The sequence below is a fragment of the Mesocricetus auratus genome, unplaced genomic scaffold (assembly GCF_017639785.1).
Source record: "Mesocricetus auratus isolate SY011 unplaced genomic scaffold, BCM_Maur_2.0 Super-Scaffold_100010, whole genome shotgun sequence".
Taxonomy (NCBI): Eukaryota; Metazoa; Chordata; class Mammalia; order Rodentia; family Cricetidae; genus Mesocricetus; species Mesocricetus auratus.
The window spans coordinates 17394437-17412640 of NW_024429194.1; the positions used below are offsets into that span (position 1 = coordinate 17394437).

At 50.2% G+C, this 18204-nt stretch overlaps 1 protein-coding gene across 6 annotated transcripts in view; it reads left to right on the forward strand.

Annotated features, from left to right (window-relative positions):
• Ankmy1 (ankyrin repeat and MYND domain containing 1) overlaps positions 1 to 18204 on the forward strand; it is a 46440-nt gene that overhangs the window by 25574 nt on the left and 2662 nt on the right. For 2 of the 6 annotated variants that reach the window (XM_005077230.3, XM_040753006.1), the window contains 6 exons: positions 619 to 750; positions 1749 to 1862; positions 2170 to 2335; positions 5724 to 5799; positions 6481 to 6641; positions 7656 to 7854. In XM_005077230.3, the coding sequence (XP_005077287.1) occupies positions 619 to 750; positions 1749 to 1862; positions 2170 to 2335; positions 5724 to 5799; positions 6481 to 6641; positions 7656 to 7702 (696 nt within the window). In that variant the 3' untranslated portion in view covers positions 7703 to 7854. Of the gene's footprint in view, positions 1 to 618; positions 751 to 1100; positions 1713 to 1748; positions 1863 to 2169; positions 2336 to 5723; positions 5800 to 6480; positions 6642 to 7655; positions 7855 to 17970; positions 18101 to 18204 lie in introns of those variants that run through there. The other 4 variants (XR_005879799.1, XR_005879797.1, XM_040753005.1 and 1 more) reach the window with 4 other exon arrangements.

Consider the following 18204-nt stretch of genomic DNA (forward strand, 5'->3'; position numbering starts at 1 on the left):
CATCGATTCCCCTCCTTCAATCAGTCGCTGGGTTTCCTGTGTCATTTCCCCACCTCTCCATAATACTGGCTGGTTTATCTACCCAACCTCCTACCCACTAACCGGTCCAGCCCCCTACCTGCCAATCTAACCATATAGCTGCTCAGCCTGCTTTCCCTCACCCACCCAGACATCCATCTACCTACCCACCTACTCATCCACCCTCCCTCCATCACCGTCTCTCTTTCTCTCACAACCTTTCATTTATCATTGCTTACTGAGCAGCTTCCGGGAGGAGGCAGGCTCCACTGTGTTATAGCTCTGGGAATCAGGCATGCAGCACAGTTTTAGAGAGTGAAAGAAAAAGGAGAGTTGGAGGGGAGTGGCCGAAGGGCCTGGACAGATGTGCTCTTGGCCAGTGGTGCACACCTGCCTGACGGCCACGCTCTTTCCCAGGCTACAAAGTGAGGCAGGAGCAGAAGCCGGCAGAGCAGTGTCGGAACCAGGCCCTGAGTGGAACTGCAACTCCTCCCTAAGGAGCTTGTCCATGACCCTTCCCACCCGCCATGTTCCCTGTGGGTGGGACCTGTGGATAGCACCCAGCACTATGGTTGCTCAGGAGTCTGTCTGTGTGTCCAGGTTGTGAAGGAGCTCCTGTCCCAGGGAGCTGACCCCAACTTACCTCTGACCAAAGGCTTGGGCACTGCCTTATGTGTTGTGTGCGACCTGGCCTATGAGCAGCAGAGGAGCACGGAGAACAAGATTGCCCTGGTGAGGGGAAGTATGGGAGGAAGCTGGGGATGGGGGGGGGAGAATACTGACATAGTTCAGGGTGGGATAGGCTGGGTCATCCTAAGATCATGTCTTGACTAAAATAGACTAAAGGACACAGCATCCAGCACCCAGCAGTTCGTGGGAAATGAGATGGCGTTAATCTGTTGACAGTGTCTGCATCTGGAAGGTCTGCTTATATATTGTGTGCTGAGAAAGCAGACAGCATGTTAGCACCTTTCCACAGCACCCAACTGCATTTATTTAGGGTGTGTGTGTGAGAGACGGGGGGGGGGGCAAGTCATGTTCTGCAGCCTCACTAGCTTCAGATTTGTAATCTTTTGCCTCAGCCTGCTTCCTAAGTGCTGGATTACAGCTGTCCACCACCACACCCAGCTGGAATCGATTGAATAACAGCCACATCTACTCCACACGCCACTGTCTACCACACCCTGCTGACTTCAACTGCAGCTGTCACAGTTTCTTTTACTGTATTCCATTCTTCACTGTGCACTCTGACAACTCTCAGGTCCCGCGTCACACTTCACTTAATAATATGCGATTGTTCAGAAACAGGCACAGGACGTTGTGCCGATGCGGAGACGGTGTACTGGCGAGGAGGTATTGTACTTCCTGGTATGCTGACTGAGGGCGCTCCTGACTTACGTACAAGGGTTATAGCTTTTGAAGGCCGACTGATGCTCCACTGTACGCATGTCCTGTCTGTTGTATTTGTCTCTGACTTTCTCGCACACATGAGGGATGCCCATCATGGAGAAGGCAGGGGACAACAACCCTTCTGGGCAGCCGTGCTCTCCTGCTGGGTGGCGCCCTTTGGCTGCCTTTCAGCTGTCCAGTAAGTGTGCTCACAGGACCTGAAAGCCATGCACATCATGACATGGCCATGTGTGGGACTGCACTGCACAGTCCAATGCTGCAGGTGGCTTCTGTCACCCCTCCGCTGACCCTGTGTGCTTACCAGATTCTGTGTTTGGTAGATTGACCGGCTCATCAGCTATGGGGCAGATATCCTGAAGCCTGTGGTGCTTGTGCAAGGTGAAAGGATGGCCGTGGGCACAGCCGTGGACTACGGCTACTTCAAATTCTACCAGGTGGGTGTGGCTTGGGCTCTAAGCAGGACCCCTTTGAGGCTTGGCTTCTCCTGGGTAAAGCCAGGAGTCCTTAGCCAAGGCTGGCCTTCCAACGCAGAAGACCTCATGATGGTGAGCATGCGCTTTGGGCTCTTGTGAGCAAGTGTCCTTCTGTGTCACATTAACCGGATGGAGAGAGGTGGCCTGCTCACTCAGTCACTCTGCAGTCTGGGCTGGGGGTGGCCTGAAGTCCTTGGTGACCCTTGAGTGTGCCTGGCTGGCAAGTGGCAGCCCAAAGGACTCATAGTGACCCTGTGCTCTGTCATAGGACCGGAAGATCGCCCACTGTCCCTTCCATGCTCTGATGCCAACAGAGCGGGAGATATTCATGGCCCGAAAAAGGCTGCTAGAGTACATGGGTTTGCAGTTACGGCGTGCTGTCCTTAGCAAAGAGAACCAGCTGGACATAAAGGCTCTGTACCTGAGCAAGAGAGGTAGGTGAGGCTGGCTCATCAGGGTGCCTGGTGCCTAGCTCTGTTCTTACCTCGACACCCTCATTTCTCCAGACATACATCAGCTCGCCCACATTCTCCCCGTGCCCTCCCCCACTGCCAATGTCACATTAGACTAGAACCCTCCCCGTTCCAATTTTCTCACACATGTCTTCGGGTCCACCACTCTTCCTTAACACCCCAATTACCCACCATGCATATACATATGTCTTTATGTCCACAGATGCCTTCGCTCACATTGTTCCCAATGTGCACCCATCCACCCCCAGGAAGCATCCACACAGAAACCACTGCCTTCACTATACACCCACATACACCTACACCCACATGCACCAATACCTGCTACAAAACCATGTAGGGTCCACTTATCCACGCCCACCCGCACATATCCACCAACCTGTAAACCTCCCTTATAGCCACAAATCCAGCCACAACTGAATATAGTCAGCTCTTTCCTCTACAGAGTAACCCACCCCTACCACAGCCACATCTGCTACACACATGCCTATCTACCCACCTGTACACTCATACCCCGATATCCTGAGCCCCCATACACACTTATCCCCTCCACCTCCCATACACGTATCCACCTACCCCTGTACCCCACCAATAGTTCCAAGCTACATGCCCACACTTACACACAGCCATCTACACACCCAAGCTACCACCTTCTCTTCTACATACAACCAGCCTCCCCTACACACTGCTCACATTCCCACCCATAAACCTGCGTAGCACATTCCACATTTATGCTAATTATTGTACACATACACATATACATACACAGCCACTAACTATTCCTGCACTTTGTCTCTGCCCCCCCACACTAATGTATCCTGACTCAAACAGCTGTCCCCAAAGGATGAAGAATGTGGAGGCTGAGATCTAGCCAGTGTGACTGGGTGGTGATGCTTCTCTCCATAGTCTGTGGGGCACAGGCTCTGTCTGCCCTAAGATACCACTGAGAATGCTGGGCCTCTGACCTCTCACAACAGCTGTGAGGCAGGGGGCCTGGCTGAGGGGAGCTGGCTGAGAAGACCTGGGCATACAACCTCTCTGTTGCATCACCGAGTAGATCCCGAGGTGGGGATACCACCCATGGAGAGACTTGCCATCTCCCACTCTGATTCTGGAGCCTTGATGTGGGGATATCACCCATGGAGAGGCTTGCCATTCCCCACTCTGATTCTGGAGCTTTGATGTGGGGATGACTTGGTGCCATGCTGTAGAGCAGTAAGCCTTGTCAAAGAAACAGACTCCTTTCCATGGCACATGGACCAGTTCAGGCCTGATGGTGAGAGGCGCCTGTGAGGGCGGTGACCCACTGGTACCACAGGCTGAGCAACAGGATGGCTTACTACTAGAAAGAACTAGCAGAAATGAGGGCAGAGGAGCAAGCCTTAAGCACTGGCCTTGGAGACTTTTGCCTCAAATAGAGTGAGTCTATCACTTTGTAACTGAGAGGTCATTTATGTTCCCAGAACGCTTCTGAAGCCAGTGGAACAACCAGCACAGCGCTGGTTGAGCTGATATCTAGGCAGTCATGGACAGAGACAGACAGGGCGACTGTGGTCATGCCCATGTGTAGCAGTATCAGGAACTTCCTACCGTGGGATGGGGACACCTCACAACCCAGATAGCCACCAAACAAGTGAACAGCAGCAGCAAGCCTGGGCTGGGGTGTGTGATTAGGACCTAGCACAACACCAGGACCAACACAAGACACACATACAAAGAAACGAGAATCTGAGCCACGTGCTAGCATGAAGGTCAGACACTCCCGGCGAGGGCCCGGATGTCACGTTTAACAGGAGTGCCGTTATAAACATGTTCAAAGAATGTGTTAGAGGAAGGTGCTCTGGCAACACCTCGCCTAGTAGAGAATGTCAGTAAAGAGAGAGAGCATCGAAAAGAGCCAGGCAGTGGTGTAGTGGCACACGCCTTTAACCCCAGCACTCGGGAGGCAGAGACAGGCGGATCTCTGTGAGTTTGAGGCTGGCCTGGTCTACAGAGCAAGTTTACAGCCTCCAAAACAATACAGAGAAACCCTTTCTCAAAAAATAACAACAGAAAGAAATTATCAAAAAGAACCAGGTAGGAATTCTGGTGTTCACAATCAGTTCAGTCCCCTATTAAACGTTCACTTAGAGTGTCTTGACTAACTGAAAAAAATCCTCAAGTCAGAAGACAATGTAGGGATGAGCTCAGTCTGAAGAAGAGAGAAGAAAGTACCAAAATAAATGAACCTATGTTCTGCTCAGTAGGTGTGTGGCACCCATGAGCTCATCAGCACATGTGTAGTGGGATTCCAGAAGAGGAAGGGAGAGAAGCAGGAAGTGGTCAAAGATGTGTGAGTTTGCAGTATCCCAGGGACACGGAAAGTGCTAATCACTACATTCTAGAAGATCAATCACAGAAATCTAACGCAAAGAAATCCAGAAACACTTTACAAGGAAATGTCAGAAACCCCGAAGACCAGGAGAAAGTCAGAGCACCCAGAAAAGGATGACTTAGTGCTTACAGGGAGTATCAATAGTAGGCTTCTCATCAGATTCTTCTGTTTTAAAACTATCACTCATTTTTTTATGTGTGTGATTGTTTGTCTGCACATATGTGTGTGCACCACTTGTATACTTGGAGAGGCCAGAAGAGGGTGGTGGTTCCTTTGGACCTGGAACTGCCATGTGGTGCTGGCAATTGAACTCAGGCTCTCTTGAATAACAGCCAGTGCTCTTAACCACTGAGCAACAGAAATTACCGCTAAGATTTCCTTTAATAGCTAGCCAAACTATCTTTAAGAAAAGGCGATGAAAACATTCCTTGTTATGATGACAAAACACCCAACACATGCCACTTATGGGAGAAAGCATTTATTTTGACTTACAGTTCAAGAGAGATGTACTGACAGAAGCGTGGGGTGACTGGCCACCTTTTATCCTCAGCAGCAGAGACAGAGATGAATGCTGGTCTCCTTTTCACTTAGTCTGGGTTCCTATCACATGGAGTGGGGCCATCTACACTCAGGTTGAGCCATGTCGGTTAAGCCTGTCTGGAAACGCCCTCGTTGACATGCCCAGAGGTCTACCTCCTAGGTGATTTTAAATCACCAAGCTGGCAAGTTTCACCACTACTGTGGACTCCACAAATTTAGGTTTCTGAACAAGTAACAACTGGCCTCTGAGAAAGCAGGGAATAATCATCAGGACCTCAGAGACAAATGGGAGGTCATCAGGGCGACTCCTTTAGAGGGTGGGCGAACTGGGCAAGGCTGCCCCGTAGTCTTTAGTGGTGTAGCCAGGCAAATCCCTCCCCGAGCTGTGACACCCACCCCCACACTACCACCAGGAAGCTGACTCAGATCTCTCCACAGCGGAGCTGTCCCCCAGCCACAGGCTGAAGAAGAGGACCTCCAGTATGTCTAAGACCTCAGCCACAGAAAAGCAGCAGTGAGTGCCTTGGGCTCTGTCCTGACTGCCCCTGCAGGGCCACCAACTTCTCTCTGTTCCAAGTGGCAGAGCCTTGGCCAGGCAGCCCAGCGTACAGACACAGGCTCCAGCTGGAATGAGGCTAACAGATGGAGTTTCGGGACTCATGGCATGTCCGGGTGGGGCACACTAGCTCCACATCCTCAGGAGGGTGGCCCCCTCCCGGGGCAAGGCACAGCCCGGCTCAACCTCTGTTTTTCCAGGAGCTCCCTGCCATCCTCTTGCAAGGTGATCCTGTGGCCGAAGGGTCTCTGTGATCACCTGTGCCATGTCCCTTCTGGGAAGGACCCAGGCATATTTGTGGGAACATCTGTAGCACTAATCCTGAGGGAAGGGGCAGGGATAGAGGCTGGTGGGGAGCATCTCCTCTGGAAATGGAGTCTCACCCCAAATGCAAGCTCTGAGGTCTGCCCTCGGGTAGCTGATTCACCTGTTTCCCTGTGCTTGTAATCTGCCTCCAGTCGCCATGTTGGATGCGCAGCCTTTACGGAACCTGTGAGGGGTTCAAAGGCTCAGTGTGTATTAACTGTTCAGAATAACCATGTGGAGACCATTGTGGGTGGGGACATTAGGTCTTTTCCATAGGTGGGGTGTGGGGGCTCAGGCGTGGGCACAGATCTGACCTTGGGAATTGTGTTACAGCCTTGCCTTTTACAAGTTTTGCTACCAATGTGGTCGTTCCATTGGGGTCCGCCTCACACCCTGTCCCCGCTGCTATGGGATCCTGACCTGCAGCAAGTACTGCAAGACCAAGGCCTGGACCGACTTCCATAAAAAAGACTGCAATGACATCATGGTCATGAGTAGGTTGGGTGCCATGTTGGGATGGGCTGGCGAGGGGCCTACTGCTGCTTCCCAGGACAGAGAATGCAGGCCTGGGGAGTGGGTGGGGGGAATAATCACCATCTCCCTTGAAAGCCGGGACTAAGTGTGTGTGTGTCTGTGTGTGTGTCTGTGTGTGGTATGTGTCTGTGTGTATGTCTGTGTGGTGTGTGTGTGTGTGTGTGTGCGGGCACGTGTGGTATGTATGTGTCTGTCTTGGCGGGTGGAATAGGGAAGATAGAGCAGGAACCATCCTGGCTCTCCACCTGCAGTAACATCACTACGTATGGCCACTTCCTTGCAGAGCCAAGACCTGGGTGCCGGGGGTGGAGGGATGCTGTCACTGGATATCTGCTAGTCACATACAGCACAGACGGTTAACATATGGGCTGCCTTTGAGATGTCCCCCTAGCAGTCCTTAGAATTTCTAGCCATGTTGTGAACTCCCTGCTTGCTCCCCCTGACTCTTCGCCCTTCCCCTCCTCCCTCCTTCTCCCCGGCTCCACTAAGGTGGTGAGTGGCACAGGGGTCTCGGCTGTATCCCAGCCCTGGTATTTTGGGGGCATTACCCATTGTCCTGGGCTTGGTTGGGCTGCTCCTGCTGATGACCACATCTCCGATTTGTCCTCTATTCCTGTAGCGGGTACCCTCAGTGGGGTTTACCCCGGATCTGGTAATAGCCTTTGTCTTACAGATCTTGTGGGGGGCTGTCTTTGAAAGGCAACCATAGCTCACCCTTGCTGCAGGCAGCACTGTAAGCACCGGAGCAAAGCATAAAGAAGTTGACTGCAGGCCATAGCTGAGTGAGGTGGGGCTCTCCTTACCCTCTGTAGACTGGGTGGAGGTCTAGGTAGTAAGGCTTAGTGGTCACTGCTCCTGCGCCAGGGACAGTTCGGGCTCATCTACCCCTTGAGTGTCTTGCTCAGGTCCAACAGCTGGACCTCCATGCTTCCCCCCTGTACCTCCTCTTATCCATCCTCCTCTTATCCATCCAGTGCCCCATTTGGAAAGCTCAGCTTGGAAGGAGTCAGAGTCCCCGTGAGGGGACAGTGCTTGTTGCTGAGCCTGGGGAGGAGTCCAGGGTCGCGCCCTGTGGTGGCCTCATGCAAGAAGTGTCTGCGCTACGGCAGCTGCATGTCACAGCAGTCTCGTCCTCCTGACCTGGCAATAAAGTGACCTATGGTGTGTTCTCAAGTCTATGTCCTGGGCTGCGTCTCAGAATCCCGGCCATGCTCATCATGCTGACCTTGGTCTCTCGTGAGACCCGTGCCATGTTGCAAAGGAGCAGGGCCGGTAGACAGGCAGGTCAAAGGTCAGGACTCTGCTAGGGAACCGGCTGCAGGACAGTGGCAGGGCTCATGCTGGCACCACAGTGGCAGGGCACATGCTGCCACCGGCTTTCTCAGCTGTAGCCGTTCTCAGCTGTCTAGGTTCCTCCTATGGACTCCAGCTCCCTATGGGGTTCAGGGTGCCTTTGAGGTGTATTAGCTGTACTACTAGGCTTGCTCTGGGTCCACAGTAGAAGCATGAGGGTTAAGGGAAGAGTCAGATGGTGTGGCCCTGCAGAATCAGACCCACTTTCAGGTGGAGGGAGCAGGCAGGCAGTGAGGACTGCAGCCGGAAGGTAGACAGGCCTAGGGGTGTCTGGAGCAGAGAGCAGACGAATAATAAGCACAGGATGGGGAAGAAGTGGGAAAGGGGCCGCAGAGCCCAGGGTATTGGGGAAGACCAGCTAGACAGTCTTTCTCCTGGCAACAGCACAGCAATATTGCTGCCTGGGTTTCGAGTTCTACTCCAAGGAGGAGGTTCACAGAGGTGCCAGGCAAGGCTTACATTTGTAGGTGAGGACCACCGTAGAGAGAGGGACAAACTGTGTCTTTATGAACTCGGCCACAGGTAGCTTTTCAAGAGGGGCTCCTGACAGGCAGGGATTGGAGCTTTGTCCCCTAGTTCTGGTCAGTTGACACCATGGATGACCTAGCTCCTTGTTCCAGAGTGCTAACATTGGTGGGGGTTCGGGTGCTGGTGTCCATGTCAGCAGCTGGACACATGAGCATCCTGCTTCTACACCGTTAGCAATGAAGAAGCTTCCACACTTCATATGTACAGTAACATCAAGCAAATGCAAATGAGTTACCCTGCTCTCAGAAAGGGCCACGGTCACTCCTTGTGTGTCCTTCCAAATGGGCTCATGCCTTTCCAGACATGTGGGGATGCAGAGACTAGTCAGGCATGCACACACGTGTACCTAAGAGTAAGGGCATTCCCCTGTTCCAAACAAGGCCATGGTATTTTCCTACAACATTTTCTTCACCCTGCATTACTTTGTCTAAAATATGCACTAATTGTTTTCAGTTTTATCTTGCATGTTTTGACTGTATGAATTTACACACACACATACTATACATCCCCCTCCCACACTATACACCACATGCTTGGCTGCTTGGTTGATGACTGTGGAGGCCAGAAGAGGACATCCAATCTGGAATTGGAGTTGCAGCTACCATATGGCTGTTGGGCATTGAACCTGGGTCCTCTGGAAGGGCAGAAAATTGGCTCTTAATCACTGAGTCATTTTTTCAGCCTCCCCAAATTGTTTAAAAGGCGATAATTGTGACAAGCGTATTAATCTGTGTCCATTCTGAACATTTTGGGGATACATTTAGATTTCAATCTGTGGATGCACACAGCACTCTAGGATGCCTTGTACACAGGCAGATGTACCTCTCTACTGATTTCTGCCTTGAACAGTTGAACAATTATTTTCTAGTGCTGTGGTCCCATAATTTCAAAATCGGCCTTGGAGGTTGGCAGAAGTGTCAGACTGAAACTCAGGCCATTTTGCCCTTCAGTCTACAAATGGTCATACACCCCGTCACACACTCATTGGGCTTTTATCCCTTCCGGTGGTTTCTAGGAAGCCTTCCGTGTTCCAAAGTGAGCTCTCGAGAGGTTATGTTGGTCTAACAGAGTTGAGGCCCACAGAGTGACCTTGTGTGACATCTGTCCGTGCTGGTGTGATGTTTATGTTCTTTACCTTCTTTCTCACACCTCTAATGTGACTCCTCTTCTCTGTCTCACCCTGTAAAAGCAGCTTCTTGCAGCCTGAACACATAAAAACTTGCCGCCATATATCCGTCCATCCCTGACAGGCTGAGGGAACGGTCTCACGACGAGAGTGCAAACAGGGGTGACTTAGCCCTGCTGTCCATAACTATTTTAGTATGTCACTGTTAGATTGACCTGTAGTTTCATCATCTGCCTACAACTGAGAGGTCCTGGGTCCTCCCTAAGGTGGTCAGTGGTGGCTGCTGGTATTCACGTCTCTCCCTGTGTTCTACAGGTGACCTCTAAGCTCTGTGGCCTCAACCTGCAGGGTTGTGACACATTTTCCTGTCTGCTGGACAAACCCGCTCATAGCTAGCTCCCTGAAGCCCTTTCAGATTTCAGATTGTGGATTTGGTCGTCAAGCTCAGCTATCTTGCTGGGACTTTGCAGTTGACTGTTTTTGACAGAGACAGCGGGAAACACGGGAGTGCCCAGTCCTCTGGGTGAGACGTGAGGCTGTGCTTCCATCGTTTTCTTCCCATGGGATTCGTTGATGGCTCCTCTCTGGCTTTCACGTCACATCTTACCTGTGAACGCCAGCTGCTCTCTGCCCAGTGGAGCCCCATCCCTCCCCTCCTCACCATCCTGCATAGTGTTCCTGGCTTCGCTGTCCACTCCTCGAACAGCCCCTCCCGCCTTTCTGCTCTGGGCTGCGTGGCCTCCCTGCCATTGCAGCCCACGCCTATCTCTAGCCCCACCCAGACCTGCTGTCCCCTTGTAGCTCCCTGCGGTGCCCACCTCCACTGGGTGGATTCCGCTGGGTCCCTGTCTGTGTCTTTCCTGCTAGCCACAGGCTCGGAGCTGCTGTATGGTCTCTTCAACTCTGTTGTTAGCCTGCACCCTAGGGGTCATAGGACAGGGTGGCCTGGTCCCTGTGCCTCAGGGACTCCCACTCCAGCACGACCAGCTACGTTTGCCGTGTGTTGGTGGGAAGAAGGGTTGAGGGTGAAAGGGAGTGGGCGAGGCAATGCATGCATGGATGGGGTTGCTCACTAAAGCAAGGAGGGGCCACGTGGCTCCGGGCATACGTTCTCGAAAAGCTCCTCTTAGCTGGGAAAGTTATCTCTTGGAAGCAGAGGTGAGATAGTAGGGGAGGGAGGGAGCTGGAAACCCGGGAGGGAATTGCACTTATGCTCTGTCCAGGAGTCAATTACTGCAGAACAGTAAGCTTCCTCGTGATGCCAGGTGGCTTGTATCCAACCCAGAGCAGTTGGAGGCCTGAGCTGTCATGCCAGGGAACAGAAAAAGGGAGGAAACTCTACAGTGGCCATGTCCTATGCCGCTGCTGCTGCCTGCAAGGAAGGGAGGTGACACCAAAGCTGGTGTTCACAGAAGAACCTCCTCCTCACCCACAGCAGGGCTGGGGGCCCCAGTGCTGTTGGGCTGTTTGTGGCTATAGTGGGTATTCTGGGTCAGGTGGTCTGGGTCAAGGCTGTGGGGGTCACTTGGAACTTGTAGGACGGAAGTAGGAGAGGTCCACACATGGCCAAGTGGAGGGTAGGGCCTTCTCTACCAGATATCTGTTGTCTACCGGAGCCTCAACCCAGCCCTCTCTAGGGGCAAGCCCAAGGACTTGTCCCAGTATCTCAGAATTCATCCTGGCTTCTGTCACTAGCGCTTTTTGTACGTTAGGGGCCTCCTGCATGGTATTGAGACCATTGGGCAAGTCTTCTGTGCTGTCACATGGTAGTGGTTGGGACAGCAGGGAAAGGAGATGCCGCAAACCCCGTCAGCTGCTCTGTTCTGACTCTGGTGCCCAGGTCCTGGCTACTCAGCTGCCGAACCTCGGAGCTAAGTTCCATCCCTGTTGGGAGATGTGTTCCTTCTCTTGTTCTAGGGTTGGCAGGCAGCCCTAGGGTGGTCACAGCTACCCTGGACTTGCTCTTCCTGGGGAACCCCAGTGGGCTGAAGCAGCAGGGGCTGAGGATTCAGGTTAGGGTCCAGCTTGCTTACGGAGTACACGCGCCTCCATCAGGTTCCACAAAGTCAGGGAAGGCGCCAAGGGTTCCCGCGAGCAGAGCCGAGCCGATTCTCTGCCTGAGTTGTCCGGTAGTTTCCAGTCACTGCTAGGAACTTGAATGTGTGAAGGACATAGTGCCTGCCCAAGTGGCTACCACTCTGCTGCAGCCCATGTGATCCTGTTCCTGAAGCACGCGGTGGGGGGCGGTCATCGGTGAGATGAGGGCCACAAAGGGCAGAGAAGACAGCCTTGAGGAGACAGAGGCACCGTGGGAAAGGGGAGGAGCGCTTTCTCTGGAGGCCCACCTCCCCAGGGGTGTTTTTAGGTCATCGTCTAGGTGCCAGTGTCTGTGGGACCCAGCATTCCCACCCTTGTCCCCGCAGAGTCCCCTTCTCAGTGCTTACCTGGAATTTTGGGTTCTCTTTTGGGCTAGACTCAGCTGCCCTGTCTTTCCTGTCTGGGTAAAAGGTGCCTTACCATAACCTGAGCCCTCAGAGGCTGAAGCGAGGAGGCAGGATGGTGAGAAGGGGGGATGGTAAATGATCACAGTCCCTTTAGAGAACATACAGGCTCGGTGTGGGAAACGAGGACAGAGAGTTTTAGGGGCAAGGGCTGGGAAGTGACGTGAGTGATGGCCCTGCCCAGGAAGCAGGATAGAGACAAGCGGGCTCTGAGAGGCTCTGAAGGAGGCAAGGCATAGCAGGCTATGGGCACAGAGAGATTTTGGCTCCATATAGACTAGGAAATCAATAGGAGGTAGCAAGAGAGGGCAGGCCCTGGGAGATGAGGCTAGAGTCTGGCTGTGGACAAGCAAGGATGAGTAGCTCTTCTCAGCCCCCTCCATCATCTGGGCATTTGGGAGAGTGGGCTGCTGCCAGGGTTGATGGCCAGGTGACCATCCAGAGCTTGGGAGGAGAGGCAAAAGAGCTGTGGATGGATCCGAGAGGGTCTCCAATGCAACAGAGAGGGTAGCTTAGATCGTGATGGAGACGGAAACCTAGAACACGGGCGCCAGGGTTCCGGTTCCATGCAGAAGCTCCAGGACTTCTTTATTCTCTGGAGAGGGAACAGTGAGTAGCTACAGGCGGTGTAGCTGAGGCCAGGACTGTGACTTCCCTGCTAGTTTGTTCCCTTTGAAGCCTGGGAACATCCGGTTCCGTTTCCCCCCAGGTCTGGCTCCCCCTCTCCAGGTCTTAGGGGAGGATATCATTTCCTCACTGTATTTTCCTGGCCTTGCTGATAGCTGGATGTGTTCTCAGTCATGCCTGCTCTTACCTGGGCACTGCTACGGTTTTCATTACTTTAGTTTTATAAGGGTTTTAACTAGAAAACGGGACACTTCCGTAGCCTTTGTTCTTCCTCAGACACAGCTTGGGGTCTCGGCCTTTTGTGCTCCCATATAAATTCTAGGGTTGTCCTATGAAAGATGTTATTGGGATTTTGCATTTTTGTTTGCTTCTTAACACTCTTTTAAAGATTTATTTATTTTAGAAATGTAAGTGCTCTATTGACTTTTTGCCAGAAGAGGGCATCAGATCCCACTATCAATGGTTGTGAGCTACCATGTGGTTGCTGGGAATTGAACTTGGGACCTCTGTAAGAGCAGTCAGGGCTCTTAACCGCTGAGTCATTGCTCCAGTCCCAATTTATTGAGATTTTGATAGAGATTACAATGAATCTGTGGGTTGTTTTGGATGGTATCAACATTTTGGAGTATTAATTTCTCCAATCCAAATCATGGTACATTTGTTTTTACTTATGGCTTTTTAAACTTGTCTGTCAATGTTTTCTAATTTCTAGTTTAGTTTTTCACCTCCTCAGTTATATTTATTTCTAAGTAATTTTTATGTTATTACAGACGAGACCGTGTCCTTAGCTCCTCCCCCTTCTTCTCCCCTACCTCCCCTTGTCCCATCTATCTAGTTTTCTTCCTTGCTCTGAGAATCAAACCCAGAGCTCTGCATATGTGAGACCAGAGCTCTACCCTAGCGCTACATGCCTAGGCAAAGTCTTGCTGTGCAGTCTAGTCTGGCCCTGAACTCTATCCCCCTGACTCAGCCTCCTAAGTGCTGGGATTGGAGGTGTGCTCCACCACCTCTGGCCCTTAGTTTCTTTTCATTGTTTTTACGTAGAAAACCATTTGGCTTTATACCAGTTTCGTGTGTTAGTACTCAGCTGAGATTGCTTGTTAGTTCTCAGGGTTTTAGGTAACTCTATAGGGAAATACACATGTCATGGTCGGCCAGTGAAGATAATGTGACTTCTTGCCTTTTTTTCTGTCTAGGACTTCCAATCAATAAGCTGAGTGGAAGTGGTGAAATGGGATCCTCATCTTGTTCCTGATCTTAGAGAAAGGGCTTTTAGGTGCTTTTGTTTGGTTTTTGTTCATCAAGTATACCTGTGTGTGTGTGTGTGTGTGTGTGTGTGTGTGTATTAAAACACAACCCCTCATAATAGGCTACTTTATTCATTAATGAAACTTGGTTTTCTGAAGTGATGAAACTATCAAACCTTTAGCTAGACTAAAGAAAAAGATCTCAAAATGTTTCATGAAAGATGAGTCATTACAACAGATGCTACAGGAATAAAAAGGACCATAAATGATCAGTGTAATAACTTTATACCTATACATTGGACAACCTGGATAAATGGAAATGTTTTGTCTCTTTTCTAAAGATTTATTTATTTTTATTAAGTATATAGTCTGCATATATGCTTGCAGGCCAGAAGAGGGCACCAGATCTCATTACAGATGGTTGTGAGTCACTACGTGGTTGCTAGGAATTGAGCTCAGGACCTCTAGAATAGCAGCCAGTGCCCTTAACCATCTTTCCAGCCCAGGATTTTTTTTTTTTATCTATTGTGATTTTTGTGTGGTTTTAATCCTACTTCTGGGACTATCTAATGTATTGCATGATCTGTATATAATGAACCTCCCTACATCCCAGGGAGGTAGCCCCTTGGTCACATTCCATGATCCCTTTAATGTGCTGGTGACACTGACTGTGACAAGTTTGCAGGGACTTGCAGTGTTTCTTTTTTTGCATGAGGGAGATGATTGCCCTGTAAAATGAGTTTGTAAGATGCACTATCACCTCCTGGTCAGCTTTCTGAGGGATTTAATACTCCTTTAGACATGTGTAAGTCACCTACAAAGTCCTCTTGTCCTGGACTGTCATTTGGGGTATCTTCAGTTACAGGTTTGTTCAAACGCTGTTTTCTCATGAGTTAGTCTACATAAGTTGCATATTTCTGGGACACTCTCTACTCCTTCCAGGTTGTCCAATGTGTAGGTATAAAGTTATTACACTGATCCTTTAGGGTCCTTTCTATTCCTATAGCATCTGTTGTAATGACTCATCTTCATGAAAAAAATTTGAGATCTTTTTCTTTAGTCCAGCTAAAGGTTTGATAGTTTCATCGCTTCAGAAAACCAAGTTTCATTAATCTTTTGTTTTTCTAGTTTCTATTTCATAGATTTATGCTCTGATCTTGAATATTTTTTTCTGCTGGGTTCTTTTTTCCTACTATAGAACTGTTTTGGTGCACTCCATAGTTTTGGTGTGTTTTAACTTTTTTATTTGTTTCAATATAGTCTTTGATTTCCTTTTTAATTTCTTTTTCTAATTTGTTGGTTATGGAGGGGCATATTACTTATTCCCACATACTTGTGGAAATTTGTATAAGTTCCTCAGATTGTTGCTATCTGGTTTCATAACACTGTGGTTAGGAAAGATATTGTTAAGATTTTAATCATGTGGCCTGTCCAGGAGATGCCCACATTCCTGAGACACAAGCACTCTGCTGTGAATGGAATTATATGTATGCATGGTAGCCCACTTGATCTTTAGTATTTTTTGAGTTCGTTGTTTCCTTGTTGCTTTCCTGTCGGGATTAGACACTCATCACCAAATGTGGGATGCTGAAGTTAATGTTTACGTTCCCCTCAGATCTGCCACTGTCTGCTTTGTATATTTAGCGCACTAATGCCAGGCACACATTTATTTATAATTGCTATATTTGCTCAATGAACTGCCTTCTTTATGACAATATGGTGACCTTGTAACTTGGACTGGAGATCTGTTTCGTCTGGTAGGCAGAAACACTTCTGTTGCCTTTTAGTTATTGTTCACATGGGATATGTATTTAAATCCCTTTTCATTCAGCCCAATAGTTGTCTTAGTTACCTTTCTATTGTCATGACAAAACACCATGACCAGGGCTGGAGACATGGCTCAGAGGTTAAGAGCACTGGCTGCTCTTCCAGAGGGTGATCTCAATTCCCAGCAACCACATGGTGGCTCACATCTATTTGTAGTGAGATCTCGTGCCCTCTTCTGGCCTGCCGGCATACATGCAGGCAGAACACTGTATGAGTAATAAATCTTTAAAACAAAACAACAACCCCTCCCCCCACAAACCCACCATGATCAAAGCAAAAGCAACTTGTAGAAAAAAAAAGTATGGGATTCAGAGTGTGAGTCCGTGGCCATCATGGCAGGGAGCATGGTGGCAGGCAGGCTGGCATTTCTCATTAGGCAGGCATAGACATGATACCTGGGGACTTCTCAGCTAACTTATGTCTGGAAATATATTTTGCATTCATTTATGGGTGTCTGCTTTTCTGGGTATAGTGTTCTTGGTTGGAAGTTAGTTTTTCTTTCAGAACTTTGGTTTCATCATCTCATCCCCTTCTGGCCTGCAAGGTTTCTGCTGAAAACTCTGACTGACACACACACACACACACACACACACAGGCTCCCTTGTACATGATGGATCTTTCACTGTCGTTACAAGTCTTCCTCTCTGACCTCTAGTTTTAGTTTGGTTATGTCTCAGGCATCCATCTTCAGGTTGATCTTGCTTGGAATCCTTTCAGCTCTAGGTAACCTGCCATGATTTGGATAATTCTTAGCTGTTATGTCTTTACATAAGCTTTCTGAGTCACTCCTCTTCTGGGGGCTTCTCTAATTCAGTTTTGGTGAGCACCCACAAAGGCTTGTCCTAACGTTGTTGCTTCTATTTCCCCCTTTCACTCTGATCCCACTTACAATTTCAGTTTGCCTGTGAAATGGTTCCCAGGTGCTGGATGTGGTGGTAAACTTTTTACCGTGTTGTGATTTTACAAATCTCAGCTGACCTCACCAGGTTTGTGTGTGTGTGTGTGTGTTGTTGTTGTTTTTTTAAACTTCTGTTTCTCTGTGAGGATCTTCTGTTTCTCTGTGAGGATCTTCTGCTTCTCTGTGAGGATCTTCTGCTTCTCTGTGAGGATCTTGCTGTTCCTCTGTGAGGATCTTCTGCTTCTCTGTGAGGATCTTGCTGTTCCTCTGTGGGTGACCCTTTTGCATTAGCTCATTATACACTGTCACCAGCCACCGACTCTCTGTGGGGGGCCCTGGGGAGCATGTACATACTTTCTTGGTCTCTCCTGAGGAGGACCTTGTGACTCCATGGCGTTCTGTCACTTGGGGACCCCGTCCTAGCTTCCACCACAGGTATAGGTCTGCATCTGACACACTAATCTGCCTGTTTGCTGTAGACTGTCAGTGCCCCCGCCCTGCCCTGCCCCACCGCCACAGGATCTACTACATCTGAAACTTCATATAGGTTGTTGACTGTAAAACCTGCACACCTCCCCTAGGTTTTGATGCTTGTGAGGAAAGGGTCTACTGTGTCCCCATAACCTGTTCATATGCATACTTCCCAACACCTCACTATGACAGGGCAGTTGGGCTGATTGCTTAGACCAGAGCTTGGCATTCTGAGATTTTAAACTTTTGGCTGGCTCACTTCAGACTGAGCTTGGAAGCAGGTCTATGCTGGAGATGGGTGGTCCTACTCATCCTCCTGGGATGTGTAAAAGGGATGTGCTTAGTTACTAAAGTCTTACTTTCAGGGGCAATTTGTTTGTCCTTGAGTCGTGTGTACATGGGGTTGTCCTTGTCTGGGAGGAGTTCTTACAGGGCAGTGACTGCCTCATTCCTCCCCAGGCAGTCGTGGCGTTTCAGCAAAGCAGCTCGCAAACTCTACAAACTCTGCTGCCAGGACTCCTAGCACCCCACATTCCGACCCACCTACCCACGTCAGCGCGCTGGCTCTAACCTCCTCCTCTAATGGCTCAGATTGCACGGGCACGTGCATGGATGAGTGCATGTGTGGGGTTAAAATCTCTGCACTAGTCTGCAGGGTCGCCTGCAGCCGTGTGAGACGCTCACAGGGTAAGCTTGTTGCTCTGTCACTAGGCCGGCCGTTCAGGGCGCCCGTGCATTCCTGAGTTCTCCTAAGGAAGACTCTGAGAGCCAGTGATGGTGGAGAAGGGACTACCCTCCAGCCAGCCTCTTCAGCAGCACTGCGGCAGGACTTAGAGGCAAGGTGCTGGCCTGGCATTGCCTGGCACTCAAAGGGCAAGGCCATGGGAGCCACTGAGTTAGTCCTGGCCTGGGCCTGACTGCTGACTCCAGTGTTGGGTACCCACC